This window comes from Alternaria triticimaculans (genome assembly GCF_023758025.1).
Source record: "Alternaria triticimaculans strain BMP 0046 chromosome Unknown scaffold_28, whole genome shotgun sequence".
In the NCBI taxonomy this organism is placed as follows: Eukaryota; Fungi; Ascomycota; class Dothideomycetes; order Pleosporales; family Pleosporaceae; genus Alternaria; species Alternaria triticimaculans.
Genome location: NW_026055985.1, coordinates 4,217 through 32,213, shown reverse-complemented (window position 1 = coordinate 32,213; position 27,997 = coordinate 4,217). Strand labels below are relative to the sequence as shown.

General features: G+C 53.1%; 11 protein-coding genes across 11 annotated transcripts; 6 read left to right on the top strand and 5 right to left on the bottom strand.

Moving 5' to 3' along the window:
- Window positions 1-142: 142 nt before the first annotated feature.
- J4E78_010163 (uncharacterized protein) lies at window positions 143-2,125 on the top strand (the record flags this gene model as incomplete). The annotated part of the gene is made up of 4 exons (XM_049370744.1): window positions 143-423; window positions 476-641; window positions 691-1,854; window positions 1,910-2,125. The coding sequence occupies 4 exons, from the start codon at window positions 143-145 to the stop codon at window positions 2,123-2,125; spliced, it is 1,827 nt and encodes a 608-aa protein (XP_049217481.1).
- A 102-nt stretch (window positions 2,126-2,227) lies between these two features.
- J4E78_010162 (uncharacterized protein) lies at window positions 2,228-4,348 on the bottom strand (the record flags this gene model as incomplete). The annotated part of the gene is made up of 2 exons (XM_049370743.1): window positions 2,228-4,103; window positions 4,155-4,348. 2 exons carry the CDS (start codon window positions 4,346-4,348, stop codon window positions 2,228-2,230), a joined length of 2,070 nt encoding a protein of 689 aa, XP_049217480.1.
- A 213-nt stretch (window positions 4,349-4,561) lies between these two features.
- J4E78_010161 (uncharacterized protein) lies at window positions 4,562-5,518 on the top strand (the record flags this gene model as incomplete). Its single annotated transcript, XM_049370742.1, has 1 exon — window positions 4,562-5,518. One exon carries the CDS (start codon window positions 4,562-4,564, stop codon window positions 5,516-5,518), a length of 957 nt encoding a protein of 318 aa, XP_049217479.1.
- A 158-nt stretch (window positions 5,519-5,676) lies between these two features.
- On the bottom strand, window positions 5,677-6,977 carry J4E78_010160 (uncharacterized protein; the record flags this gene model as incomplete). The annotated part of the gene is made up of 2 exons (XM_049370741.1): window positions 5,677-6,835; window positions 6,883-6,977. 2 exons carry the CDS (start codon window positions 6,975-6,977, stop codon window positions 5,677-5,679), a joined length of 1,254 nt encoding a protein of 417 aa, XP_049217478.1.
- A 1,298-nt stretch (window positions 6,978-8,275) lies between these two features.
- On the top strand, window positions 8,276-9,478 carry J4E78_010159 (uncharacterized protein; the record flags this gene model as incomplete). Its single annotated transcript, XM_049370740.1, has 2 exons — window positions 8,276-8,282; window positions 8,379-9,478. The coding sequence occupies 2 exons, from the start codon at window positions 8,276-8,278 to the stop codon at window positions 9,476-9,478; spliced, it is 1,107 nt and encodes a 368-aa protein (XP_049217477.1).
- Window positions 9,479-10,296: 818 nt separating this feature from the next.
- J4E78_010158 (uncharacterized protein) lies at window positions 10,297-13,403 on the top strand (the record flags this gene model as incomplete). The annotated part of the gene is made up of 2 exons (XM_049370739.1): window positions 10,297-11,178; window positions 11,586-13,403. The coding sequence occupies 2 exons, from the start codon at window positions 10,297-10,299 to the stop codon at window positions 13,401-13,403; spliced, it is 2,700 nt and encodes an 899-aa protein (XP_049217476.1).
- Window positions 13,404-13,591: 188 nt separating this feature from the next.
- Window positions 13,592-14,402, bottom strand: J4E78_010157 (uncharacterized protein; the record flags this gene model as incomplete). The annotated part of the gene is made up of 2 exons (XM_049370738.1): window positions 13,592-13,882; window positions 13,947-14,402. The coding sequence occupies 2 exons, from the start codon at window positions 14,400-14,402 to the stop codon at window positions 13,592-13,594; spliced, it is 747 nt and encodes a 248-aa protein (XP_049217475.1).
- A 411-nt stretch (window positions 14,403-14,813) lies between these two features.
- J4E78_010156 (uncharacterized protein) lies at window positions 14,814-17,645 on the bottom strand (the record flags this gene model as incomplete). Its single annotated transcript, XM_049370737.1, has 3 exons — window positions 14,814-15,773; window positions 15,824-15,950; window positions 16,633-17,645. The coding sequence occupies 3 exons, from the start codon at window positions 17,643-17,645 to the stop codon at window positions 14,814-14,816; spliced, it is 2,100 nt and encodes a 699-aa protein (XP_049217474.1).
- A 2,123-nt stretch (window positions 17,646-19,768) lies between these two features.
- On the bottom strand, window positions 19,769-21,160 carry J4E78_010155 (uncharacterized protein; the record flags this gene model as incomplete). The annotated part of the gene is made up of 4 exons (XM_049370736.1): window positions 19,769-20,042; window positions 20,460-20,829; window positions 20,881-21,074; window positions 21,120-21,160. The coding sequence occupies 4 exons, from the start codon at window positions 21,158-21,160 to the stop codon at window positions 19,769-19,771; spliced, it is 879 nt and encodes a 292-aa protein (XP_049217473.1).
- Window positions 21,161-23,213: 2,053 nt separating this feature from the next.
- J4E78_010154 (uncharacterized protein) lies at window positions 23,214-25,598 on the top strand (the record flags this gene model as incomplete). Its single annotated transcript, XM_049370735.1, has 2 exons — window positions 23,214-23,261; window positions 23,334-25,598. 2 exons carry the CDS (start codon window positions 23,214-23,216, stop codon window positions 25,596-25,598), a joined length of 2,313 nt encoding a protein of 770 aa, XP_049217472.1.
- Window positions 25,599-27,471: 1,873 nt separating this feature from the next.
- J4E78_010153 (uncharacterized protein) lies at window positions 27,472-27,997 on the top strand (the record flags this gene model as incomplete). Its single annotated transcript, XM_049370734.1, has 2 exons — window positions 27,472-27,524; window positions 27,571-27,997. The coding sequence occupies 2 exons, from the start codon at window positions 27,472-27,474 to the stop codon at window positions 27,995-27,997; spliced, it is 480 nt and encodes a 159-aa protein (XP_049217471.1).

The following is a 27,997-nucleotide window of genomic DNA, read 5'->3' as shown; positions in this document are numbered from 1 at the left end:
ATCTTACCCCTCTCCTCTACGCGTCAGAGACGCATCAACGTGACAAAATACAAAATACCCGTAGCACCCGTTGCCCATGTACACAGCAATGGCGTGCCCTCCAAGTTGGCCCTCTTAAACTCGCGCCCGCTGTTGCTTCTTCATGGAGATTCCCACATCTTTACCAAGCAAATTGACCGCAGCCATGTCGACCGGTGCAAACGCTTCCCAAAATGACCCCATGCAACACCCCCTCGAGGCCATCTCTCAGGGTATCCAAAGCGCTACTGGAGAGAAACGTGCGCCAAGGCAGAGCCACATGGGCTCGGCCAACGAGGGACCTGCCGATATAGCTGCGAAGATTACTGGCGCAGTTCAAGGCGGAAAGCGTGAAGATGACGGCCCTTACTTTACCTCCAATGAAGGTATCCCGTGGATTGACCCGTAAGCTTGCGAGTACCCGTACACCTCAAGGACATATGTTAACGTCTCATAGCGCACACAGCAAGACTATCGGTGGAATCCCCGTGGCCAGCGATGTGTTCCTCTTCCAGAAGCAGCAAACGTTCAACCGTTCCAAGAACCTTGAGCGTATGGTGCACCCTTGCGGTTCCGGCGCGTTTGGATACTTTGAGTGCACCAAGAAGGTTGACGCTCTTACGGTACGTCTGTCTTGATCATCTCACAACTGCCAAACCTGACTTCTCCTAGAAAGCCAATTTCCTCTCCAGTGTAGGCGAAAAGACTCCCATCTTCATCCGCTTCTCGACGGTTACGGTCGGTCGCGAATACCCCGACGAAGCCCGCAACCCCCGTGGCTTCGCCATCAAGTTCTACACCATGGAGGGCAACTACGACATCGTCGGCCTCAACTTCCCCATCTTCTTCTGCCGCGATCCCATCCAGGGCCCAGACGTGATCCGATCGCAAGCTCGTAACCCTAGGAACTTCCTTCCTGACTACGATGCCATCTTCGATCTTCTGGCAAACACACCCGAGAGCAACCATGCCGGTCTCATGTTCTTCAGTGATCATGGTACTCCCGTTGGCTGGCGCTTCAACCACGGCTACGGTTGCCATACCTTCAAGTGGGTCAACGCTCAAGGCAAATTCGTCTACATCAAGTACCACTTCATTGCCAAGCACGGCCAGAAGCAATTCACCCAGCAAGAAGCGACACAGATGTGCGGTGAAGACCCAGACTACTCCAAGCGCGACCTGTGGGAGACCATTGAGAAGGGTGAGGAGATCGAATGGACCGCCATGGTGCAAGTCATGGAGCCTGAGGATGCGGATCCCGAGAAGCTTGGCTTCGATCCGTTCGATGTCACCAAGGTCTGGCCGCGCAAGCAGTTCCCCATGCAAGAGTTTGGCCGTCTTGTGCTGAACAAGAACCCCGAGAACTACCACCGCGACGTTGAGCAAGCTGCCTTCTCACCCGGAAGTATGGTCCCCGGTATCGAAGACTCTCCCGACCCATTGCTCCAGTTCCGCATGTTCTTCTACCGCGACGCGCAGTACCACCGCATTGGAGTAAACCTCCACCAGATTCCTGTCAATTGCCCCTTCATGTCGAAGTCCTTCGCGCCACTCCAATTTGACGGCCAGATGCGTGTCGATGCCAACCACGCTGGAAACAAGCAGTACAACCCCAACAGCTTCGCGCACAAGTTCCGTCCTGATGTTGCTGAGGCGCCGTACCAGGTCTCGGACAATGTGATGAGCCGCAAGAGCCACTACTGGCATGAGGCGAAGAAGAACGAGTACGACCAAGCCAAGGAGCTGTGGAGCAGGGTCATGTCGCCTGAAAGGAGGCAACACACCATCACCAACACCTTCAACATGCTCAAGTTTGTCAAGTACGCTGACATTCAGGTAAGTCTTTGCCTTGTATCTTTCTGTAGTACCACCCGTGCTGACACCCTACTAGAAGAAGTACCTCGCGCAAGTGTACAACATTAGTCCCGACTATGCTCAAGGCATCTACGACCTCCTTGCGAGCTCCGACTCGAAGCCGGAATTCCCCTTCTCAGAAGTCGAGAAGCTGTCTGAGTCGGCACATGTCTGGTTCAAGGAGGAGAAGTTCAGGCCTTCGAATGGTACGAGGTTGACTGGATATGCGCCAAGTGGGCCAGTCTACAACTGAGGTTTTGATTGAGATTGGATATGAATGCTTGCGGAGATACCTAGCGCTGTAGTAACCTATCGGCAAGAACGAATAATGACTGTGTTGGCGTAACAAGACCCGTTATTCTGGTATGAGCAGGTCCTCTGGACACCATTGCTGCAGGGTGCCTTCCCCAAAAGCAAAGTCATTCTCGATTTGCGTGAAGAGGTATTGGTCCGCTTCGTCCAGGGTCCATGACCAAGGCTTAGGGCTGGTGGCGGCTGACGCAGGACCTTCCATATCATGTTGAGTATTACGAATTGCGATGCTATCGATACCTTGTTGCTGCGAAGGCAGTTGCGCAGTAGTGCCGACTGAAGTAGACTGGCCAACATTCCGAGCGGCGCCTCCGTCATCCGCTTCCATAGCTAGTCTCGAGGCCGTTTCTCTGTCGAGATATTGGAAAAATAGCTGTAACACCCAGTTGGTTACTTCCCACGTCTTCTGAAGTTCTTGCAAGCCCAGTAGACAAAGCTTGGCTCGATGCTCAGCGAGCGTGCGATTGATGCCGTTCGAGCGCCGGAAGTTCACAACATGGATACATAGTGTGTTGAAGAGGTTTGTGATGACGTGCATCTGAGCGTGCCCGATGTTGCCGTCCGGCAGCATATCCTCGACTATGCGTGAGTTGCGCGCTGCTGCCTGTAGCGCTACATTCCCGTCCGCGGATGTGTTGTTGTTCTCGTCTACAACGAAGCTGGTGCGATGGAGCAGAATGAGTAGATTGTTGTACGCGAGATGAAGCATGCTGGCTTGGAAGTTGGGCGGATCGCCAGCATCGCTATGCAGCTGCATAATACTTGGAAGGTCTTGCCTCCATTTGTAGAGCTCGTTGCGGAGTTTAACCCTCTCCTCGGGCGCGAGGTCCCGTCCCGGCAGATAACCGGCATCCACTACTCTGCCAAGGAAGACCGCCAGCTGCACCATACTTATCGTGTACACCATGTACCTATGGCGGTCTTCGAGAGGAGTGGACGGCGAAAAAGCAGAAGTGAAATCCGCGGAAGACAAAGGCTCAATGTCGCAATCTTTGTCGCGTATGCGGCACGGTAGCCCCAGAGCTGATGCGCATTGTCGCTCGCGCACATAGATAGCCCACCAAAGCCTCCTCTTGACCCTCGCACGTCCCTCATCAGTATCACCCCCGGAACGATGTAGTGCTCTTGTTTGCGAGAGACTAATAGCTGTGCCTAGCCAATGTCGCGCGTCCTTCTCTAATAGCGCACCGGCTCGCCAAAAGCTCATCAGAAACAGAGCTTGTATGACTTTGACCTTGTCAGTCTCGTACGTAGAATCGTATAGGTCTTTTGCCCTGATGTAAAAGAACCATTTCGCTCGATGACGGTTTCCCCACCCAAGAGCCTTGAGGGTAGACTCTTCGCAGTGAATAACGCCAATAAACATCATAGCTTGTAAAGACAAGGCGGAAAACGTGAAGTCTTGGTACGAGGCCCAAAAGTCTTCTTCGTCTATGATTGCGAAGTGTGGATGGAACCATTTGAAGTACGCCTGGAGGAGCTCGAGCCGGACCTCGGCGGGAGGAAACGAAAAGGCACCCTCTGCTTGTAGGATCTTCTTGCGCGCAAGACGTCTTTCGGATTCCCATTCTGGTACGAACGATTCTGCTCTAGCAGCGCTTGGAACGGCATGGCGAAAACAGGACTGTCGGCGATGAGCTGCTGCTTCTGATGGCTCACCAGCCTCGCTTGTCGTCACATAGCGCAAAGAGCTGCTTTCACCAAGGAAAACGGCATCATCTTGGTGAACAGAGCCTGTTGTTGGTGGGTTACTCTGCTGTTCTGCTGACACTGCCGGAGTGTGAAGTTGGTATTGGCTTCCGGAAGCTGGCGTGTGGTTGACGGGGCTGTGGAAGTTCGACGATAGCGACGCGAGAACATGTGACGCTGCCACCTCATCCTCGTGTCGCTGCGGGCTCAGCGCCGATGTACTTGGTGGGCTATCCAGGATCAGTACCTATTCTAGGGTGCTTCAAGTGGGTTTAACTCACGTTCTACTACGCGTCTCCGCCTCGGCCCGCGGCTTCCTGATGTGCTTTCCGCGTCTCGATTCACGCGTCTCGCACTCGACGTTGGCGGTTGCGCAGTTGCTACAAGGATGGCGATCCGTGACATCGCACTTGACGCGTCGCGCGTTGCAAGTCACACACGCCAACTTTGCGCGTTTCCGTGGTGGCTCGGACATGTTGCCGAAGCTCGACGTTTGCTTTGATTTGGAAGACGCCGAAGTCGGTTACCAAAATTGTCCGTGAAGGGTGACGTTATCGATATCGGCTATCCTTCGGCATCTTCCTCCACCTTTCTAGTTGTCGACCATCACGGACTGTACATCTCGCATCATCAAACTCATAGTGAGCATTTTCTAGATGCTCCAGGGTGATAAGAACATAGCCACATCATGACCCCCGTGGCCCGCCGCCTGTTCTCCACGACCTTCTCCCACCGCCAAGCCTCCGCAACAGAAGCATGTAGTGAACTCCTCACCCGTTTCCAAAAAGGGCCCGTCTCGATCCGTAAACAGCTCCTCGATGCAAACCAACTCCAGTTGCTCTCCATAACACTCAACCGTACACCCTCCTCTTTCAACCCGCCGCCAACCGGCACGCCGATTCCACCCGGCTACCACCTGGTCTATTTCACTCCCTCGATCATTGAAGCCGAATTAGGACTTGATGGCACAGATCGCACTGTGAACCCTTTGAGTCCATTTACCAGACGAATGTGGGCTGGTGGCGAGTTGACGTGGGCGCAAGACCGGAACGCATTGCTGAGAGTGGGCCAAGAAGTCAAAGAGACGACGAAACTGCTGAGTGCCGAGCCTAAAACGTTGAAGAATGGAGGAGAAATGCTGCTCGTGGGTGTCGAGAAGACCTTTTCAAATGACCACGGTATCGCATTAACGGACCGCCGTAGTTGGGTATTTCAGCGTGAGCTTACACCTGAGAATCCAATGAGAGCACCACCAAAGCCAGAAGAGAAAGAGCTACCTACTGGAAAGCACCAAAGAGATTTTTGCCAAACGCGTACTTCGTTGTTTCGCTTCTCGGCGCTGACGTTCAATGCGCACAAGATACACTACCTACCTGAGTGGTGCAGAGAAGTAGAGGGTCACAGAAATGCTGTTGTACATGGACCGCTCAACCTCATCAATATGCTGGACTTTTGGCGAGATACGAGCAAGAATGGAGATGCAGAGGCAGTGCCCAAGTCCATAGCATATCGCGCTATGAGTCCGCTATACGTCGATGAGCCATATCGAATATTGATGGAGCACGAGGCCGGCCCCGAAGGATGGAGAGCGGAAGTATGGGATAGTTTTGGAAAGCAGAGTATGAAGAGCACTATCGTAGAATAGGTGCAATCTTCTATAGGTCTGGCATTAAGGGTATAAGCTAAGTGACAGTCCAAACTATGATGCGGTCTAAATAAGAGCCTAAACACTCATTCCAACGTGGAACCGTAAAGTCGTTACTTCAGCATCGTACAGTCTTACATTCCTCCAGAACGGCTTGATTAAGCCCACTTACCCAGAACACTCATGAGCACAAGACCGCAAACGAGTGCGAACAGAGCACTGATGGTCCTGGCAGCGCCTGCATTGAGCAGTTTTCCGTGCATCCAGTCCCTTGCCAACATCTCCACAAGTCCAACCCACGTCAAGATACCAGCGGACAGTGCATCGAGGGTTCCAATGGCGATGATGGTGCTAGGGTCGTTGCCGTTGAAGTGGTCTAGCGTTCCGATACCGATGGCCATGCCGATGGGTGTGATGAGCGCGAAAATGCCACACATGAGAAGCTTTTGTGCGGTACCAGCAGCAGCTTTGGGAAGCTCGGCGATGCAGGTTCCAAGGGCGATACCTTCGAACATTTGATGGAAGAGGATAACAATGAAGAGGGTGATGAAGAATCCATCGCTTGCGACGACAAGGGTGATACCGATGAGGATGGAGTGGAAGATGATACCCGCCTCCAGGTTCATTACATTGATCTTCTCTTCCATGGGAGTAGCCTCGCGCATCGGACCATGGGCGTGAACAATGCCATGACTGCGGTTGAAGTCATGAGTGGGCTCCGCTGAAGGAGAGCTGTTTCCGGACTTGTCTCCACTAGCTGCCACCTCGGTGCTGGGAGCGGTGTGTTTTCCCTGGCGCCACTGGACAAAGCGCGCACCGAGGTAGTCGACCAGGAAGGACAGCATCAACCCAGCCATGAAGATGGCAGCGGTAGTGGCTTCGTACTCCAGAACACCCAGACATTGGTTTGCGAACATGAGTTGGGCGTGGGTGAAGAGATGGACGAAGGCGGTGGAGATGACAATACCGGTTCCAAACTGCTTGAGGACGACGAAGACGATGTTGTTGGCGCCAACGAGGTTGAACTTCCGGGTCAAGACGGGGGTAAATACACCAAGTCCACTGGTAAAGAGAATGACGAAGAGCAGACCGACTCGTAGAGGGATGTTGTAGTCGCGCTGGGGAGCATCGCAGTTGACTTCGGATTCGCTTCCACCAACGCAGTGCTCAACACCGGCGTGGTCGTGGCAATGTCCCTTGCTTCCTGCTGGCTCACTTTCAGCAGCTGGCTCTTCTCCCGTGTGCGAGGAGCCTTCTGTCGAGTCTTCGGCATCGGTCATGAGCAGGACATCTTCGCCAGCATCGTCGACACAGTATCTGTTCACGTCAGCATTTCTTCGAACATCGTGATGGGTGAAACCTACGTGTCAGTTTGGTGCTTATGGCATTGCGTGTACTCCGCTTGGAACTCTTCTGTCGCAGTGGGCCCGACTACCTGGTACTCGTCTGAGCCAAACATGCAATAGCTGTATAAGTTAGCGCTAAACTCTACCAGCCGAAGTTGACAACGGGCACACATACAGAACAGTGTTATGGGGATGGCATGATGACACAGCCGTTATGGAGGGGGTTCCGGTAGTGAAGACGGTGGTAGTCGCGCCAGCTTGAGTGACAGTGACGGTGGGTGTTTGCGCAGCGGCAGAGCCCGCAAGCAGTAGGAGTGCAGCAGAGAGGGTAGAGCGCATGGCTGAAGGAATGTTCAGGGTCTACCGGATAGGTTTAACGAGCGAACCGACGGCTGTAAAGCTGTTCAAGGTGATACCAGCTCAGGCCCTTGATATATCGACTTCGTTCAAGCTTTTCGTCGTGTCAGCGGAGTGGAACGCATGTACCGTGATGGGGCAAGGCAGCCCCCCACAAGGATTCCGCGAAGAATCTTCGGTATCCATTTGTCTCTAGGGCTTGCTGTCGCTTCACACTGAGCGCCACGGGGGGTCTTGGCATTGAGTACCCTGTTGGATGGTTTACCTTGGCATAAGTCTTGTCTCGGAGCAAACGTCGAATCAGAGGCCACACAATCCGAGTCTTTGCTTTTCGGTAGGCGGCTTCGCTACGGATATAGTAGGTGGGTGGGATAGCGCAATTATTTAGGTGGCGGAGGTCTTGGCGAGGTATGTTGGGGATGCACCGTAGTAGCCGTGACCTCCACAGCTAGGAGGCTCTTCGGCGCATAGCACTAACACTACTTCTGACAACTCCAACATTTCGATGAATCTACAAGCGTTGACGTTGTTATTATTCTTCGTCGTGCAATAATACCCAGAGCTCAAAATGTAGCAGTCGTCTTCTTGTTTCCAGTAAGGATTGTTCGGTTTGCCTAAGAGTTGCACAGGGCAACAGGTTGCATAAATATCAGCCCCGTTGGAAATCAGTGACTTGACAATCGCCCTACTTCTACCTTGCTTCACCCTCGACATGACATATCGCGTGGGAGGCCGCTTCGGAACACAGCGACCATCCACATTAATGCCTTCGGCCTTCCCGAACGCAGGTAATCCTCCCGACAACATGTTCCTGGGTGGGAGAATTTCTCGCCATTGGGCGCCCATCATGGTACTTAAATACCCATAAATCCACGTTCTGAGTGGAAAACATGTCGTCCAGGCCCCCGTGCACCTCCATGCCAAGCTCAACCATTCGACTTGTACGTCAGGCCAAGGTATAGATCAGCCTCCAGATCCGTGTAGTGTAGCATTTGCATCTCCAGATAGGTGGTAGGCCGGCAGTATACCGGTTGATGTACCTGCGCCTGCAGCCATGAGGCGTTTTTTCTTCACGTCTCGGCGGTCGAGGTTGCGGGGACGTCGGTACATGAGCACCGAGAGGAACAGTCCTTAGTGGTGAGATGTCATTTTGGTAGAATATAAAGAGGCCTGTAGCTCGTCTGCAAGTATCTCCATCAAGCATCCGGCAACCAGCTTCTCGGGACACTCACTGAACTCCGGTTCGCATATCAACTTCCAAGACCTCTTCAAAGTCTCTCAGATCAATCTCACAATGGCTGCTCGTGCCTCTGCTCTCATGCTCCTTGGAGCCTCCGTCGCCATGGCCGGACCTCTTGCCCCTCGCCAGGCAACTGTCACCGTCACCCACACCGCCGAGGCTGCTCCTGCTGCCACAGCTTGGGATGCCGGTGCTGTTCACCAGTTCCCCATCCACGCTTCTTGCAACGCTACCCAGCGTAGCATGATTCAGAAGGGTCTCGATGAGACAATGACCATCGTCAGCCATGCCCGCGACCACATCCTCCGCTTCGGCAACAACTCCGAGGTCTACACCAAGTACTTTGGCGAAGCTCCCACTGGTGAGCCTCTTGGTTGGTTCACCAAGATTGCCGACGGCGACAAGTCTGGCATCCTCTTCCGCTGCGACAACATTGACGGTAACTGCGACCAAGAGGGCTGGGCCGGTCACTGGCGCGGCTCCAACGCGACTTCCGAGACTGTCATCTGCGACTTGTCCTACGAGATCCGCAGGCCTCTTTCCACCATGTGCATGCTCGGATACGACGTCGCCAACGGCGCCACCAACACTTTCTGGGCTTCCGACCTTCTTCACCGTGTTCTCCACCTTCCTCAAGTTGGTGAGGGTGTCGTAGAGCACTACAACGACGAGGAAGAGGAGAAGTACCCAGGAACCCTCGCTCTTGCCAAGAACAACGCTACCTACGCCGCGAGGAACAGCGACACTCTGCAGTACTTTGCTCTTGAGGCTTACGCCCATGACATCGTCGTTCCCGGTGTTGGCTGCCCTGGCACTTACACCCCTCTTGAGGAAGAGTCTTCCGCTGCTGCCACCAGCACTGCTTCCGCCACCGCCTCCGCATCTGCTGCTCCTGCCTCTGCCTCTGCTACAGCCACCTCATCTGCCGCTGCCGCCCCTGCCGAGGCCTGCGAGCCTCACGACGACCACTGGCACTGCCCTCCCGGCGTCCCTGAGCCCACCTCTCCTCCTGCTTAAGCGTTTACGACATGATAGCCGCACATATGGCTACGAATAACGGACTTACTTGACCTTGTCATCGAGCTCCTACATGATTCATAGAAGATCACGATAGACATTAATGATAATACAATTTCCTCATGATATCATTTGGTATATGCTTGTAATTTATGCGATGTGTTTAACTCCAATCATCCCCCATAGGCCTACTTCTGGTGAGCATGGCATCCTATGCAGTTCGGTTTCGTAGACTCACAATCACGTCTTCAGTTTACGCCGCGCGTAGATGATCAGTTGTCGCGCTGTGAACCAGACGGTATTAGTATTGGTGTGAGCTCGACGCGTTGTTGGGATGATGGGATGGGTGAGGGAGCAAGCCACCCAACATAACCCCACTTACGTCAATTACGTAATGCAAAAGCTCGGACTAGAAACACGGGAACTCCAGCTGAAGACACCCGTAACCCGTCTCGCGGCGTCAAGATTACATTTCAGTCGAACCTTCATCAAAAGAGCATTGCAATGACGAGCTCGCAGGAAGGACCGGTAAATTGCCGTTCCTCAGCTACCCATCCGGCATGGCCAGAGGTTTCGAAGTAAGTCGCTAATGAACACTCGATAAACTCCACCAGTGCTCATCGCGTTCAGGCTATACAAGCAGATAGAAGCGAAGGAAAATGAATGTGAACAAATCGATTCGGGTGAAAAGGATGTAGAGTACCCAGACGACGTAATAGACGAGATAAGGGCTGAGATCAGGCGGCTCGAAAAGTAAGCATCATAGCTTCAAGAAGCGGTAGTCACTGACTAAAGACAGAGAGATAGACTCTCGAATCATGAAACATGAAGCTGATGGATTCAGAAAACTCGCAAAGAATTTGCTGAATGCTCTAGGTGGCGTTGCCGAGTTGCGCCTCTCAATCTACGAGTTCCTATGCGTAGAGAAAGACGGTGTTCACATACCAGATTTCACCCACGACTTCTTTCATGAACACGATACAGCAGACGTGGTGAATCTGGTCGCTATAGAGGAAATATCCTGGCCTGATACACCAGATCAAGACGAGAAGAAAGCGATCGTAAATCGTCGGCTGGCAGCTATCAGAGAACGTTACATATTTGATCCCAAGCTATTTGGTTCTCAGATGGCTCAGGAAGTCACAGAGGCCTTCCTCGAGATGAACGTACTCCACTTCCGCGATGCACGATTTATGAACGGATTTATGAACACACCTTTCCCGTGCGGGTCTGTTCCCAGAGATCACGTCCGGAATATCGTGATCTATATACGATTTGAAGACTTCCTCGAGAGAGCTGGTTGGGATGTCCGTTCGTGCCCCGATACGCCCCATGAACCAGGCCCGGACTTCAAATGGAGGGAACACGGTGTATACAGCAACTTTCGTCGCGACATCGCTTTCATCCAGCGTCTTGTATTTGCCAGACCTCCGGAAGTTACATTGCTCATGGTTACACCATTTGGCCGATGGGATGCGAAAGAGCTTGACAAGGATCGCATCAACCTCAATTTCCTAGAGGTCATACTGCCAACCTACACTCATCTGAAGAAGAATGGGTCAACCACGAAAGTCATTTCTAAGGAGCTTGATTACTTGACTGACAAGGGCCGGTACCCCCCTGGGGGAGCGGGCTGGATCCGTCACGAGGATGAAGACGTCACTTGGCAAGTCGAGATCGCCGCCGAAGCATATGCTCAGGTAAATACAGTTCGTTGTAGCTGGTCAATATTTTACTCACGTCAAAGTAGTCTACTATTGACAATTACGTCTATCCTGGTGGTCGAAAGAGCTCGGAGCGCATCCATTTAGAGAAGGCTATCAAGGAAGCTGCTGCACAACGCGCAGCCTAGCGGTAGCCTTATAATATGAGGTACAGCTGGGGGAAGAGGGTCTTGAGACAGTGGCGATGAAAGTGGCGACAACAATGAATGCGATGGAAGCCTGGGCGTTCGCAGATAGGTGAATTGACTCGGGCCACAAGGTTGCGCGTCTGCGTGGCCATTGCTCAGTCATATAAATTTGCGGGCTCATTGCCGATTCCCCAATACCTCTCATCCATTACGCTCCCTCAAATTGATCCAAATTTCAACCCCACCAAGATGCAGCACCACGAAACCGAAGCAAAGCTTACTTCGCCTTCGGACGCGGATATGTCTCCTTCGACGAACATGGCAGCATTGTCTTCTTTACCAGAGGAGCTGCTCGATGAGATCACGGGGTATACAACAAAACCAAGCGACCTCGCTCATATTTCCCTCGCGTCGCACCAGCTGCGACGTATCGCGAATGAAAAGCTCTACACCAACCTTACCCTCAACGAGCGCTACTCGGGAAGCTACCACTGCGCGGTCCAACAAGTCTTCTCCTTTGCGCTTGCGCTTCTTCACCGGCCTGAACTAGCATCTAGCGTTCGCAAGCTCTCGATGAGTCTTATAAGAGGGCAGCCAACCTCGCCTCCCAAATGGTCATCTGACGACATCGCTAAAGCACTACGAGTGATCGACGACATGGGTACTAAAGGCACTGGTTGGGCCATCCGTGCGCCAGACTGGAAAGCGCGCTTACTTTCTGGCGACGGCAAAGCTTGTGGTGGTCTCATTCTCGCTTTACTTCCAAATCTGGTCGAGCTGGAGATAGAGATCCTTGCCACTATGCCTGACTTTCGTGTAGCGGACGACGATGTGGAGTATAACGAACGCATTGTATGGTCCCAGCAGCGTTACGCAGAGGATCCTCTCGACAAACTCTTTGGAAAGCCTGGGTACTATCTCTTGGAATTTCTAAAACCCAAAAGCACCGATCCGATCATGTCCTCTCGGATGAAAGGCATCCTCAACGCAAGACTTAGGAACCTTGTCAACAGACCAGCTTTGGATTTATCCCAGATCTGTGGTCTCAAGACACTCGAAACTTTGCGGTTCTTCGGCAGCCGTCTTGACAAGACTTGGTGTACTCTGCCGAAGCTGCAGTGCTTAGAGGTCGCGCGAGAATGCAGGGTCCCCGCTTCATTCGTCGCTCCTGCTGTTCATACTCTTCAACTTGAGCTTGCTAGCTGTGTAGCAAAGGAAGTTGATCACAACGGGGCGCTCCATGCCGGGTTTCTTTCGGCCACATCGTTCCCACGGTTGGAACATCTCTCCATCCAGCTCACCAACTTCCACTCGTCTGGCGGCTTCTCTATTGTCAAACCTATCCTTAAAGACTCCAAGCGTGCAAAGAGTAATAGGATGGTTTATTGCCTTTCTCGGGTTGCGCCTAGCCTCAAAACCCTCTCAGTGAGCGCGTACGATAGCTTCGACCAAGAGTTCTTGAAGTGGATGGGGCCGGTCCCCACCTTTACTTCCTTCAAGCAGCTGGAAACCCTTACTATACCACAAGATCTTCTTCTTGGCGATGGTTTTCCGAATCCTTGCAAGCTTCTTCCTGCTAGTATACAGGTGATTGAGCTTCTTCACCCAAGCGTCAAGGCCTTTGCTTGGCTCGACGCGCTCAACAAAGCTCACCACTTCTTCCAGGACCTGAAAGCTGTGTATTTGATCTTTGAAAACGCCCAAGATGACCAGTGCGTCGCGATGTACGAAAAATACAGCGATTGGATCGCGGGTCGCAAGATGCACTACGAAGTGATCCTGCAATGTCCTCCTGCCGAGCGCGCGATATGCGACACAGTACCGGAAGAGGAAAACCCACGAGCCTATCGAATATGGGCACGCGCTGATGAGGCGATAATACCATCTTTCGACGATGAAGAAGCCTTTCCAACACTTGTGTCATTCACCAATGACTCAGAGGCAGCCCAGAGACGGCAAGCTAGCCACACTTTCCGCATCTCATACGCCTCATGCGCAAAGGAATGGTATCGAAAGACACGTGTTGCGACTTCGAGGACCTCCAAACAAGTAGATAATGACTCGACCGTTTGAGGACTTCACCAATAGTGCGCGTTCTCGCAGCGGCGATGTTACTATCATCAGTGGGCACTGCTAGGCGGAGGAAAAACAAAAGATTTATTACAAGATGCCAAACAAACAATGCGGCAAATGAAGCATACTAGAAAATGAATGCCAGTGTCATTCACCAAGTGCTAGTGATAGCTTCCATATGTGACCTCTCAAACAGTTTGGCCCAGGTGACCCTCTTCTGCAACATCGTCACCCAGCTTAAGAGCTTGTGGTTGTTCTCGGGAGATAATGGGTGCCCGAATCTGTTCATGCTGATCCAGGTATGACGCATCGTCCCTCAGGAGCAGAATCGCATCTGGCTGAACCTTCCATGCTTCCTTTGAGTTGAGAATGAAGTCGATGGTAACGGTCGTACAACGATCGCCGGTGCCTGCTTTCAGGTAGTGCCAGGCCTGTGGGCTAGGTGCCTCGCGGTTCGGAGTCTCGAGGCAGAACCTAATCTAAGGCACGCTAAACATCAGTGCGCTATTCATCGATACCACTATCCTCTTGCGAGCGACTCACCCCACGGGTGTTGCTCGGTGGGAGCTGTTGTCTGTACATGACCCACTCCGCCATCCCGATACCCAGTCCATAGTGGCTGAAGGCAAGGTCGACAGTGAGATATAGGCCAAACGCGCCGAGTATAATGACCGAGAACGCACACCAAAGACAGCAGAAAGCGGCTGCTCCTCTCCAAGCTGATCTGCTTTCGCTGAATGAGTACGATCCAGACGAGCTCTTAGGTCCATCCACTTCGCCCCAGAAGCCTAGTCTTGACTCTTCGTCGTCGTCGTAATCGATGGGCGGACGTAGCAGTTGATGCGCGTTGGTACCACGGCTGTTCTCATTGGATAGTATACCGGTATCTGTCGCTTTATGAACAGCTGCAGGGCCACGGAAGTATGCGAACAACGAGGCATGCGGCAAGGCGACATCGGCGTCTGTGTTTGAGGTCGAAATTCTGGTCACGTTGTCCATGGTGAATTCGATGCAAGAGATGCGTATATATTATGCGTGATTCCAAAAAGAGACCAAAATCGATGGATGCAGCGGTGCCAATGGCAATTTTTCGGGGTTGCGCGCGGGTGGATGACGGGAAGAATTACAAGAGAAAGACGACAAGGATGCAATAGAGCTGTTAGCTTCGCACAGCCATTGCATCCGGCGAGAAAGTGCGCTCGGTGATCTACAAAGGGTTTTATAAGGAATCGACAGGAGCGATTTCCGCGAGCAGTAGGAGGTTTGGGTATCGCACGTGCTCGAACAACGAAGAGGAAGTCGCGAACGAACGTCACTAAATGAAGTCGGCAAACTAAAGGAAGAGAAAGTATACCACATAGCAATACAGGGTGAAAAAGGATTGAACTAGTATCATGACAGGATTACCCGTTACGATCCGAAAGGACGAGTTGGCTGACTTGATCCAGCGTTACCAGTACCACTGGGTGTTAACGAGAAGCCTGCGAATCCACCCGAAGCACGTGGGGGGAGGCTTCCGAACAAGCTTCCGGTGGCTGGAGTACTAGAGGTAGTGGCCGCTGACGTACGAGCATAAGAGGCAAACCCAGTGGTCGTCACAGGAGCGTTGGAAGAAGCGGAAGTCGCGTTGGTACCGGAGGTGGGCGGACCAGCGGTAATAACCAGATGAGAAGCCGTGTGAGCGGCACCTGCAGACGGGACAAACTTCTGAGGGCTTGCGGATTCCATCTTCCTGGGCCAGGATTTGAGAAGCAGAAAAGCCAACTCGTCAATGCTGTCTAGCTTCGACTCCAGGCCAGGTAACTCAGTGATGTCCACCTTGAAATATGTCCGGAAAGCCTGCACTATCTCGTCGCGAAGACCGCGGTTGGTCTCTGGGGTATTGCTATACGTGAGTTGCACGGCAGCGATGAAGTCTTCCGAATCAACGTGGTGATCCAGGCTCTCGCGAAACTTGGTCTTTGCAAGTCGGCTAAGCCCCTTCACCTGATATTTATCAGCGAGCGCATACATGCTCGCGTGTATTGTAAGCGGACTGGTGATTTCGATGCTGTTGTCGGGCTTTCGGTGGCTGACATATTGGGACGCTTTCTTCTGCTGCTCTATTTTCATTTCCGACTGCTCGATATTCTTGAGGTTCAACGCGAGGCAAGCGCATTGATCATGACGCTGAGAGCTTCCAAATGCGTATCGGCGGGGGTGGTGAGCGGGCGCCGCTGCTGTGTTGAGGTCATATTGCTTGAGTTGTTCGAACGCGGCGATGCCAATGTCGTCGGTGGGATCGTAGTCGCCCAGATACAGGTAAGCGATTAAACGTCGGATCATCTCTGGGTCGTCGTCTGGCAGATCGATGCGTCGTTCATCAGCTTCCTGCTTTGCTGTCAGCACAGGAGATTGGCTCAAAAAGGCTACTGGCTCACCTTTCCACCGAATTTGATGTTGTTCGCGAAGAACTCGCATGCTGAGCCAACGACGACCGAGTGCACATCGAATGTCGAATTGCCGCAGCTGATAACCAAGTCGGTGAAGTCGCCATTCTTGTATGCCCTAAACCATGTCAGAGCCAGACACGAGTACTGCCACAGGCGCGTTAGTGCAGTGCGGAAAATTTACCTGAGGATATGAGGCGGACAGCTGAAGGGCATTTTACACATTGGCGAGCCTGGATTCAAGTTTCTTGAGGGAGGAGCGACGCGTTGGACGCGTCCATCGTGAGATTACGCCGACGCGACGCATGGGCACGAATGTGGCTCGCCAGCAGCCCCTTCTTGAACAGATAAGCGATAGATGCGCTCTCCAGGCTTTACCACATGCAGCAGTGCTGCGCAGGGAGTAAAACATCGCATGTCCAATGACGCAGCGTGAAGCTATTCGGGTCCGGAGAATTAACGCATGCAGGTGTCAGCGCGAACCACGCTAGCGCTAGGGCGTCGTCGGGTCCCCAAGACCAACACCGTCTTATATCATACTCTCCCCCGCCGGTTAGATAGCGAATCTTTTCTGCGTTCCCGACAGAAACTCTCAGCCTACCCAGGAGGCATTCGCGACCTTTCCGCACGATGACGCCGTTGACAAAACCGGAGCCTGGATGACCCCAACCCATTATCACGGATGCGCATGATCAACGACTCGACTCTGACAACCTCCCGGCCATCTGGTGTACTGATCTATTAATATTCATGTCTTTTATGTATCTATCGCCGGTCGATCACTTCTCTATCATCCTGACAAGGCCGGGAACGCCAGACTAGCATCTTCCGAGGACACATCTTCCAACCTCTTCATGGCTTCTACAGATAGGCCTGAGAGGCGCAACTGTTCAAGCCCGTCTGGCAGTATCTCCCCAATGCTCTTTCTCGACACCAGGCCACGCTCCAAAACTCCTTCAATGGGTATTTGAAGGTGCTTCATTTGGTTGAAGTGGGCCAGGCTTGTTACCGGCTCCAGGTACTTGAAGCAATCCGGATCTGTGCCGGCTTTCTTGATGCACAGCACTTCTAGTGTCTGCGATACTGCAGCCATAGTTTCGATGAGGATTTCCATGCTTCCCCGCGCATCATTCCCAAGAATATTAGCCTCGATCTGATTTGGCCCTGGAGCTAAGCACTTGTTGCTTATGTTGATGGTGAGCGATCGCAGGCAGGGCATTCGCTGAAAGAGTTTGGGTAGATCTTTGTATCTCCGGTCGTCGTTAAGAAAGACCTCGGTGGTCAGATTCAGCACCAGTTCTTCGACCCTGGAGACACCTGCTGATGCAGTATCCCAATCGACGCTACAGTGAAGGCCAAGGGTGACAGCCCTCAGGCAAGACAACGCCAGCCAATCCCAGCTGATATGACGAGCATGCAGATGCAGCTTCCGGAGCGCCTTCAATCCTGGGTTCATGGCGATATCGAGGGGGTGTGACCCAGCCTTGACTGGAAGCCTGCACTGTACGCTACATGCATGGCCATAACGACCGCTGTCGAGCTCATGCAGGCTACCGTTGGAGATGATTTGCAGATCGAGCTCTTTCAAGTTCGGGAGAGAAGCAAGGAGGAGTGCCGCAATCTGTGTCTCGCCCATATACACGCGTGTATGCTGGAAGAAGCCCTGGAGTACTGGATTGCCAGCCGCGGACAATGTGGTGAATGGGATCTCGACAAGATGGATGATGGGCCGCAGCGTGAGTTGGGCTACTGCGCGTGCTAGGTTAGGACGACTGAAGAGGGTGCGAGCCAGTCGGGCAATTTGTCGCGGCATGGCATTGTCGGTGTAAGAGATCGTGGGGTATCGATGGAGTGCCTCCTGCGCCATGGAGCCGATATGTCTGGCAGCCAAGCTGAGGTTATGAAGATCGACTTCGGGGACTTGGGCGACGACCTGGAGGAGGAGCTCGTCGGGGAGCCTCTTCAACGGAAACGAGTCAGCGACGGCCGGTTCATCTACACACAAATCTGTTAGCATCGGAGTCCCCTTTGGAGCATTCATTTCTATTGACGGTGGGTTGAGGTCATCGGTCTTGGCTGAGGTTGGTCACGCAGGCAAGGTTCTCACAAGAGATGGAGATGGTATCGTGCCTGTGAAGAGTTTGCAGCATTGGATACAAAAGTTCGCGAAGTGAAAGGGCGCGATGAGGTATGAACGATGAGTGAGATTACACGCAAACGGCGCGTCGACTCCGATACCGCAAACCACACCTCGCTGTCAACACGGCCATCGTCGCATGCCGCCCTCGATACACACGTGGTCTCACAGTCGAGGCTTACCGACCGAATACATCGCCACTCTACGACATTACGTTGAATGGCAGAGAAGGGCAACGATTATGGGATATGATGATGATACCCGATCGATGCAATCCCTACGATGCTCACGCCGACTGCCATTTCCAGCTCTCTCCATATCCCTGTGTTATCTAGGCACAGATACCATCGCTTTCATCGTCTCCTGTTCCTTGAAAGCAGCGCACCTCCTTACTGCACTCGTCATCACCAAAATGACCGCATGCCATGAAATCTGCCGCTTCCACTATCCAGCGTCACTCCTAGTGACGGTTGCCTAACGGCGATGATAGTTGTAGTAGCGCATCCTTCCCTATATCACTATCATCGGCAAGTGTGTACAGAAGTCAGCAGAAACAAGACACAATGAGCTCACACATGCCATAAACTATTCTACAGTCCCTTACCCTAGTAGAATGCGATATCTGCGTGTCATGGTCGATATGTGGAGATCCCATATACCGCAAAACCCTCCAGAAAACAAGCATTCGTGATGTATGCGCAGAACATTCGAGAAAGACCTGAAGTCAAACGCGCAAACAAGATATCCATGCCCAACATCAAGGTTCTCGCAAAACCGACCAACTTCATGCACCGACCCCCGTCTTCTCACCACCATGATCCGGACAAACAGCTCGCACAAACACTACAAAACTCTATCGCGCGTCTGATTTCAAAGCCACATGGCACAGATCAGTAAGCAGTTTAGATCCGTCCCCACTGCTCTGCAGGGTGCAGGCAAGATCGGAGGAGGAACGGACCGAAAACGTTTTGTAGATCTCTTGGTATGGCTTGTATACATATCCCGGGAAAGGGAAGAAGTGAGCGAAACACCTCACGTGTAAGCCGCGTGGGTGGCTGATATGCGCGATCTTCGGCCCTTGTGTAGACCATGTTGCGGGCAGTAGCAAAGGCTATTCCTTTGACAGTTTCTATCTTTATCGTGTAGAGCACGGCCGCGGCGATTGGCAACTCCGTGTTGATGGAAATAGCAGTGTCGCAAACGCTATCGGCATGGTAAAACTGGTAAGACAAGATAACGTAGCTTTGTGGTGTTTGCCCCTTGGGAGCACCTAGACACTGGGTATTAATGCACAGTGATATGACTGATCTTAAGATCGGGGTAGAGCAAATGTTACAATGGATATATTCATGATGATGAAATTATGGAGAGAAAAATACAAGATCGCTCATTGGTATCGCTAAAAGTACTACAAAAGTTCTCGAGAAAGAAAGAAACAGACTGCCAATGAGCAGAGTCAGTAAGCCATTGGCTCAAGCACACCGGGTGTGACGTTGAACTACGCGGATGCGCGGCTCGATAAGGTTGGTAAGACATGCTGACCCCGCATCACGTCGACGGTTGACTGCAGCACTGTCGTGAAACACGTTGTCTTAGCCAAGACAGACGTTTTGTGTGGCGGCTGCGTACCACCCGCAGGATGATCCCGGTCTTGGACGCGCGTAGGATTCTACACAGATAGATGACGAGATTCAACATGGAGTTGAGTCGTATGCTTGCAGCGGCGATGCAGATACTGGTGCACACTGCTGGGCAGCGATGATTGGCTCGATGCGGGAACGACTGTGACGGAATTTCCTTCAGGAAGAGACAGGAAGTCCACTCGCCATACGGAAGAGTTCGAAAGCAAGACCTGGTGTTTCTCGCACGGCCATTTCGACATCGGGTCGCAGCGACAGGCTGGGGTTGGCACGGAAGGTCTGGATGATGACGTCTCGCAGACCACGGTCAGTGTGGTAGGTAGACTCGTACGCCTCTTGGCAGGCCTCTGGGAAGTCGGCACTGCTGAGGTGCAGGTCAACCTCCTCTGCAAATTTGCTACGCGCAAGCGCCTTCAAGCCTGCAATACCGTACCTGCCATAAACCGTTAGCAAGCAAGTTCCAAAGGAGGTGTGATGAAAGATGGGTGTGTGATTGGAGAGGGAGTAGTAGTACGCTGACGCGGACTGTTTCGAAGATGCAGCCATGGAGGCCCAAGGACCATAGTAGGTAATTGGTGCATCTTGAAATCGTACACAAGAAAAACAGACGAAAGGGCTGTGTATGCAAAGGTACAGTGGGGTGTACAGCGCGGGGTGCGATTGGCGAGGTAGAGTGCCGGTGACGCACATGGCGGAGTTTGTCGGCGTTTCAACCGCCGTGCCACGCGCTGCACACCCCAGTCATGGGAGGTAGAGCTGCAGGCGCAGATGAAGCAACCCCGCAAATCGCGGCGCGCATTCAGGCAAAACGTCGAAAAGTAAACAATGACGAGAGAATGGTAGTACTTACTTCTCAGCGATGGCGTAGACCTTGGCATGTGTGATGAGATGTGTCGTCTCAATGTCGAACTCGGTCTCTGATTGCTCGCTTTCCAAATCATCATCCTCGAAGAACTGATCGGCCATCGGCGTGTCGGGCAGCTTGGAGGAGGCATCGATGCTTTGAAACATGGGCTCGTCGGCGGGGGGAGTCAGCGGCATTGAGTTGTTGGTTGCTGCCATGAGTGCAAGGAGCGGGTCTTCGACTTGGACCAGGTTCAGCTTCTTTGGGGGGCTTCTCCTCTTGGTAATCGATGATCGTAGAGAGGTAGGTCGGTTCGATCGTTGTGAGGATCGGCGCGAGAGCGACTTCTTGGTGAGGTAGTCCATGTGGTAGAAGTCTAGAAAGATTTAGCACAGTCTAGGGTCCCATCGCCTCATGCAATACGTACAGTGCACCATGTGTTCAACAGCTTCTGCGTCATCTTCGGTGAGGTCAACCACTCCGGTTTCTGCTTCCCTGAAGCCATTGCGGCAGGCTCCCTCGAAGAAAGTGGATCTTGTTGCGAGGAGGATACGGTGTACTGGGTATCTTTTGGCACCACAAACAATGGTCAGATCTGAGTATTGTCCGCATGCAAACAGTCTAACAGACTTAGCTGGGTTGGAGGGACAGAAGGATGTAACTTACGAGGCCAGAGCCGACTTGAGCTCGATCATTGGTGCGTCCATTGTGTGAAGGTGTTGTGTGAGAGTCAAGGTAGGAGTGTGAGAAGGTTGTTGCTGATACTCGAAAGGTTTTGCGGGCAGAGGAAGGCTTCTTGAGGCAGATGCTCGTAGGACCCTGCCGTTAAAAACAAAAGGACAACGGCCACAGGTGTGACGATTTTGACCTTACGCAAGAACGCGTAGGGGTACGTAGGGTTCGGGCGCTGATCACGGAGGCGCCGCGCGAATCCGAGAGACTGGATAGGCTGAGTCAAGGGTACCGAGATCGCCGGAAACAGGCAATTTTATGCTGCTGGCGATTCAGATGATTGTATATATGGCGAGATTGCTGATTGCTCAATGCTCGTATAGAGTGTAGTTGGGTATTGCAGATCGAGGTGAAAGCGGAGTGTAAGGCAAGAAGGGAGGGCTACTGGCGCTCTTGTAGGCATGCAGCCGTCTCCAGCCATGGCACGCTGGCGTCAGTCCTGGACGGCGCATTCAAATTCAGTGACATGGGCGGTTGCATGGACCGCATCTAGGCAAGTCACAGGGTCTCCCATCGCTCGCAGGCAGCGCAAGATTTGAGCTGACACGCATCGCTTCGTCCAGAGGACTCAGTGGCTTGGCGCAAGTGTAGCGCGGGCTGGGCTAGAACAAACAGGGCGGTCTTCTGCAAGCGCATCGTGGAAAGGCAGGGTAAGCAATGTCACGCGAAGAGCTAAGGCTCTAGTGGCTGCAGCACAATGCCGAACGCGAGCCATGGTGGATGCGAGGCGCAGGGCATGTCAACTAAGCGGCAAAGCAGAGCAGCTAGAGTCAAATGACCAGGGAAGTCCGGGAGACCAGGCAAATCATTTGCCCTGCGCATGAAAGGCTACCGTTGGTACTGACGGACTCCAGACGGTCGGCGAAACGCGAAGGCCGCTCTCCGTTATGGGGACGGGCGGCCAAGAGGCGGGGCGGAGGATTCCGTCCAGGATGTGTGGGGAGCAGGCTGCGATGGCATGGGAAACCTCAAGCCGGTGTTGCACCACGACCGAACGACCAAGACTTTGACGTTTGGCAGGAAATCTGGTGGGGGGAGGTTCTGGGCCCACCACCGGCGATCCGTGCTTCTTTGGGACGCCACGACGCGTACCAGAGAGTGCGATGCGGGATCACGAACGAATGTTGTGCTTCTCCTAGGAAACTGTAAATGTTGCTACATATCCTCGTCTCGACATGCCTTTAGAAAAGTATGTTCGGTCAAGATGTCCTACCCCGGTTTCGAAAGCCGACATGTCTCCGATGGGAGATCTTTGCATGCGTAGAAAGACAGATGACAGTTAATGCGCTCCTGCGACCCCAGCGATTCCGTACTGGAACGAGCAATTGGGAATCATCGAGGCCAGAGTGTATGGAAGCGCATACGAGAAGGTTGGTGGTGTGGAACGAGCCGTCTAGCCAGACGCTACGCGGACGCCGAAAGCTGAGACTCAGCCTTCCGTGACAGCAACACGGAAGCGACGTTGGGCGCGACCACGTACCAGACCGATGGAAGAGAATCTGAGATCGTGATGAGATGAACGTTAAGCTAGATGCGTATGACCAGACATGCGGAAGCTGAAGCTGGCGCTATTGGCTTCGTAGAGCACCTGGGCAGGTGCTCAGCCGCAAGCCACTCGTACGAGTACCTGAGGCCAAGCGACACGTGAGATGCCGATGACTGTCCGTGTGTAAAAAGGAAGGAAAGCCCTAGAGAACATCGTCAAGCGTAGACTTGGTGTTGTGTTGGAAAGTGAAGAAGTCAGAATGGGCATGGCAGGAGCAATGGAGCACGCGAGGCTGACATAATGCGAAAGTGACATGGGTGCTTCGGTTGTCTCGCGAAAGGCTGACGTCGACAATCACCGAGCTCTGGGACAGGCAACTCGCTGTAAACACGCACAACGTCAGACAGTCGCAATTTCGACGAGTTCACTCACCTTGAGCTTGATGTGCGCGTCTCTCACTGCGACATAGACTTTATTTCCTTCTCCCTTCTATTGCTAAGCCAACCACCACCACCAGCCAGCAACCCCGCCCTGGCCCAACTATGGCCGACTTCAAATTATCAGCCACTCTGCGCGGCCACGAAGACGATGTACGTGCAGCTTTCTCTATAACTACGGGAAACTACTAGACTATGCAGAGCAGCGGCTAACACCACCAACAGGTCCGCAGCGTAGCATTCCCCTCTCCCTCCTCCATTGTCTCTGCGTCGCGAGACTTCACAGTACGCGTCTGGGCACAGCAGTCACAAAGCCCACCGATATGGGACAGCACCATCAAGACGCACGGCAAAGAGTTCGTCAACTCCCTCGCTATCGTTCCACCCTCGTCCTCTTTCCCCGAAGGCCTGGTCGTATCGGGCGGCAAAGACCAAATCATCGACGTACGGCGGCCCAGCAAGAACCTCGACGACGACGCCGACGCTCTTCTGATCGGACATGGCAACAATGTGTGCGCGCTGGATGTCAGTGAGGACGGCAAATACATTGTCAGCGGCAGCTGGGACATGGAGGCACGGCTGTGGGAAGTAGGCAAGTGGGGCGAATCTACAGTGCTGCAGGGACACTCTGCCTCTGTATGGGCCGTCCTCGCCTACGACAGCAACACCATCATCACCGGCTGCGCAGACAACCAGATCCGCATATTCCACACCTCAGGCTCCACGTCCCCGGTGCGGTCAATACAAGCACCTGAAGTCGTGCGCGCTCTCTGCCGATTGCCTCCGGATCATCCCTCTGGTGCCCAGTTCGCTTCCGCCGGCAACGACGCCGTCATCCGGTTATGGACACTCAACGGACAACAGGTGGCTGAGCTGCACGGCCACGAGAACTTCATCTATTCCCTTGCCGTTCTTCCCAATGGTGGCCTGGTGAGTGCCGGCGAAGACCGGACGGTGCGCATATGGGAAAACAACCAGTGCATCCAGACCATCACCCACCCAGCTATCTCCGTATGGACAGTAGCTGTATGCGGCGAGAACGGCGATATCGTCACTGGCGCGAGCGATAAGCTTGCGCGCGTCTTTACCCGTGACCAGTCCCGCTACGCTGCTGAAACCGAGATCCAGCAATTCAACGACGACGTCAAGGGCTCTTCGATACCACAGCAAACGGTGGGAGACATCAACAAGGAGCAATTGCCAGGTCCTGAGTTCCTTACACAACGTTCCGGTACCAAGGAGGGCCAGGTCCAGATGATCAAGGAGATGAACGGCAACGTGTCCGCATACCAGTGGTCTGCAGCCGCCAATCAGTGGGTAAACGTTGGCACTGTTGTCGACTCGGCGGGCAGCGGCGGACGCAAGATCTCGCACGCTGGCAAAGAGTACGACTATGTTTTCGATGTCGATATCGAAGATGGCAAGCCTCCCCTGAAGCTACCCTACAACCTCAATCAGAACCACTACGAAGCTGCGCGCAAGTTCATCGAAGACAACGAGCTGCCGCTCACGTACCTCGACCAGGTCGCCAACTTCATTATTCAGAACACACAGGGTGCTACGCTAGGTCAGAGTAGTGCGCAGGGAACGGACCCGTGGGGCTCAGAAGCACGGTATCGGCCCGGCGACGCCAATCAAGTCGCGACCCAACCTCCACCCGCACCTCCGGCCGCTAAGATACTCCCGCAAAAGGACTACCTGCCCATCACGACAGGAAACCACAAGATCATTTTCAAGAAACTTACCGAGTTCAACGAGGCCCTTGTGGCCGATGGACAGAAGGGCATCTCGCTGAATCCGCCCGACGTGGAGCAGCTGAATGCGACCGTCACGGCATTGGAGCAGGGAAATGGCAAGGGCATTGACATTACAGGCGTGGAGCTCCTTGTCAAAGCCGCAACACAATGGCCGGCAGAGAAGCGTCTGCCCGCCTTAGATCTGCTACGGCTTGTCCTTGCTTTCGAGGAACCGGCAGCCTTCCTAGTGTCGCCTGAGCAAAGTCTGTTACCAAACCTTATCGAATCAGGGGTTTTCACGGAATCCTCACCGCCCAACAACACAATGATGGCCATACGGTGTCTCAGCAATCTGCTCCAAACAGAAAAGGGACGATTACTTGCCAGCACAGAGTTTGATAACATCCACCCACTGGTCTCGCCTTTCTTAGCATCGACGAACCGAAACTTGATCATCGCGCTCACTACACTCTATATCAACTACTCGGTACTGCTAAACTCCGAGAACAACGCGGACCGTGCGCTTTCTTTGCTCGACGATCTATCCAAGATTCTCACAACAGCTACCGATTCCGAGGCTGTATATCGCGCGCTCGTGGCTACAGGCACTTTGCTGTGCTTAGGTCCAGACTTCTGCGAGGCTGGTAGGGACATTCTACAGATAGGCGATGCCATCACCCGCGCCGAGCAAAAAGTCAAGGAGCCGCGCATACGGAACGTCGTCGCTGAGATTCGGCAAAGGCTGCAAGGCTAGATGGCTGCAGTGGCTGCAGCCTATCTATGAGAATAAGCCGAATAGGTCTAGGGCCTACATCGACGCTAAGTTACCGATCTTGTAGACTTCTATGTTAATGTAGGCTGCAGGCCTGTTCGGTTTCTTCCTTTGTCGACGTGGCTGGACAACAGATTAACCTTCCGATGCGCTGAACCAAGGTACATGACACACGGAGGATTAGCGTTTCTTGACAAGAAGTGGCAGAGGAAGAAGAGGCTTTGAGGTTCGATTCTTGCGCTTACAAGGCATGATTGGACACCGATATCAGCCTAGCAAGTTCAAATGCATTGATAGACAGATAATTCATATAAACACGTTCCAATCACGCGTTGGTCGAATGCAGTCCAACACCATCGTACCCGCGCATTTCCCCGGATCGTCGTGCCTAAGGGCCTAGATTGGCATGCAGCCATCCGCGACGTCAACCTGCGTTTCTTCCTTCTACTTCATGCAAGTCAATTTAGTTCTTGCAGTAATCTTCCCCGCAATTGACATTTCAGCAATTGCGACCATGCGAACATTTCCGTTTTTCGCACATACACTACATCCGCATCAATGCCGCAAGATCGTCGTTCGTGACCGCCGTTATAGGCTTTGTTTTTTGCATTCTTCTTTCAAAAAGGTCATGCACTACGTTTGCGATCGACCTGCAGCTGCGTTCAACTGGCTATGCGTTCTTCCTTCCCTTGAGGGGTTTGAAGTGCTCGAGCAGGCATGTGCCCTGTACCTTCCCACACCGTTAGTGATCCTCTTCGCTAAACTGCCGGCGGACTACTACGTGTGTTCGCCAAACGCTCGTCGTGAGATGAGGAAATGGCAATAGAACGCGGCACGATGAAATGACGAGTTCGACGTCATTTCCCAGACGACTCAGATCGAGCCGTCGTCTCCACTCATAATCGATTCATCTAGCCGTGGCTAATCTGTTAAGTTCATGAGGCAAATGACGGCGTGGCACTTGCCATCATGCGGCCTGTCCTCGGTGAAAAGAGACAGGACTGGCTGACTTGGGTCTCCGTCACTTGCGCATTCGGTGACGGAGGCCATGGCATTTGAACACGTGTGCGAGGCTGTGTGCTAGTTCTGCATTTGGCCGATGGTCATGGTTCAGTGAGGGAGTGAGCGTTTGGGCGAGTGCACAGGCTGCTGTCGGCATGTCGGTGTTTGCGAAAGGCCGACTTGTAACAGTGTGATGCTTGCCAAGTATTGTGTTGCGCGGCCGAAGTGACGAGGGAGAAGGACCCAGAGTTTGGAGGAGCGGTGTGACCATGGGGAGGTGGGTGAATAAATGCGTATGCAGTACTACCACGGGTGGTGTGGTGGTTCGAAATGCAGTGCAAGGTGGGTGTGTATGCACGCGCACGGTCGGGGATGAGAAGAAAACGCTAGTACCGATTGGAACTAGCGCAAACTCATGGGTTGCGTGGAAGGTGTGTGTGAGGAAGGAATCTCCAACCACAGTATGCGACTACATCTGTCCAGGCGCCCAGCTCCAAAAAGGAAGTCTGTCTTTACATATGCGTCTACACTTCGAATGGAACGATGCTACGACGTCAAAATACGCTCTGACGCTTAGATATCGCTGACGTCAAGACATTCATCGGAGGAGGTAATGGAGGCATCATTGTTGGATCGTGCCTTGAGCGAAGCGAGTAAAGCGTAGAAATGCAGGAACAAAAGGGTTCAATTGACGTCAGTTTTGATCGCATTCATACTTACATCTGGGAACTGCATACCAATTCCAGCGTTCACCAAATCTCCAACTATACCACAGCAGCAAGCGATACTTCCAGATAACAACCACATCCTAAACTCTTGAAATCTCACGAACCTCAATCACCACTCTCTCAAGATGTCAGGCAAGAACCAACAAGGAAAGATGGACGTCACACAAAAGAACGGCACGTCAACCCATCTCTACACTTCCATTGTCACCAACCAGCTAACACAGCACAGTCCTCAACGCACCCCTCCACAAGCACTCCGCCGAGTCCAAAACCCCCTCGAACCTCCCCTCCACCATCAACGCCGGAATGTGCACAAGCAGCAACCCCATCGCCGCCATCCTCACCAACAGCTTCCTAGACTTCTCCACCTCAAACGGTACCGATCTGCGAAAAGCCGGTGTAGGGCCAGGACAAAGATACTGCCTCGAGGCTTCGTCGTGGAAGAGCGCTGCGGATAAGGGGATTGGTGAGGTGCCAAAGGTCAAACTTGAGTCTACCCATGAGAGCGCATTGAAGAGTGTGGGGCTGGACACGCTGAAGAAGTGGGCGGCTGAGCAGGAGAATCAGGGACAGGTTATTCGGCCTGGGCAGGGTAAGGGGGGTTTTGTTAGGGAGAGTGATCAGATTGGTGGGAAGGAACCTAGGGCGTGA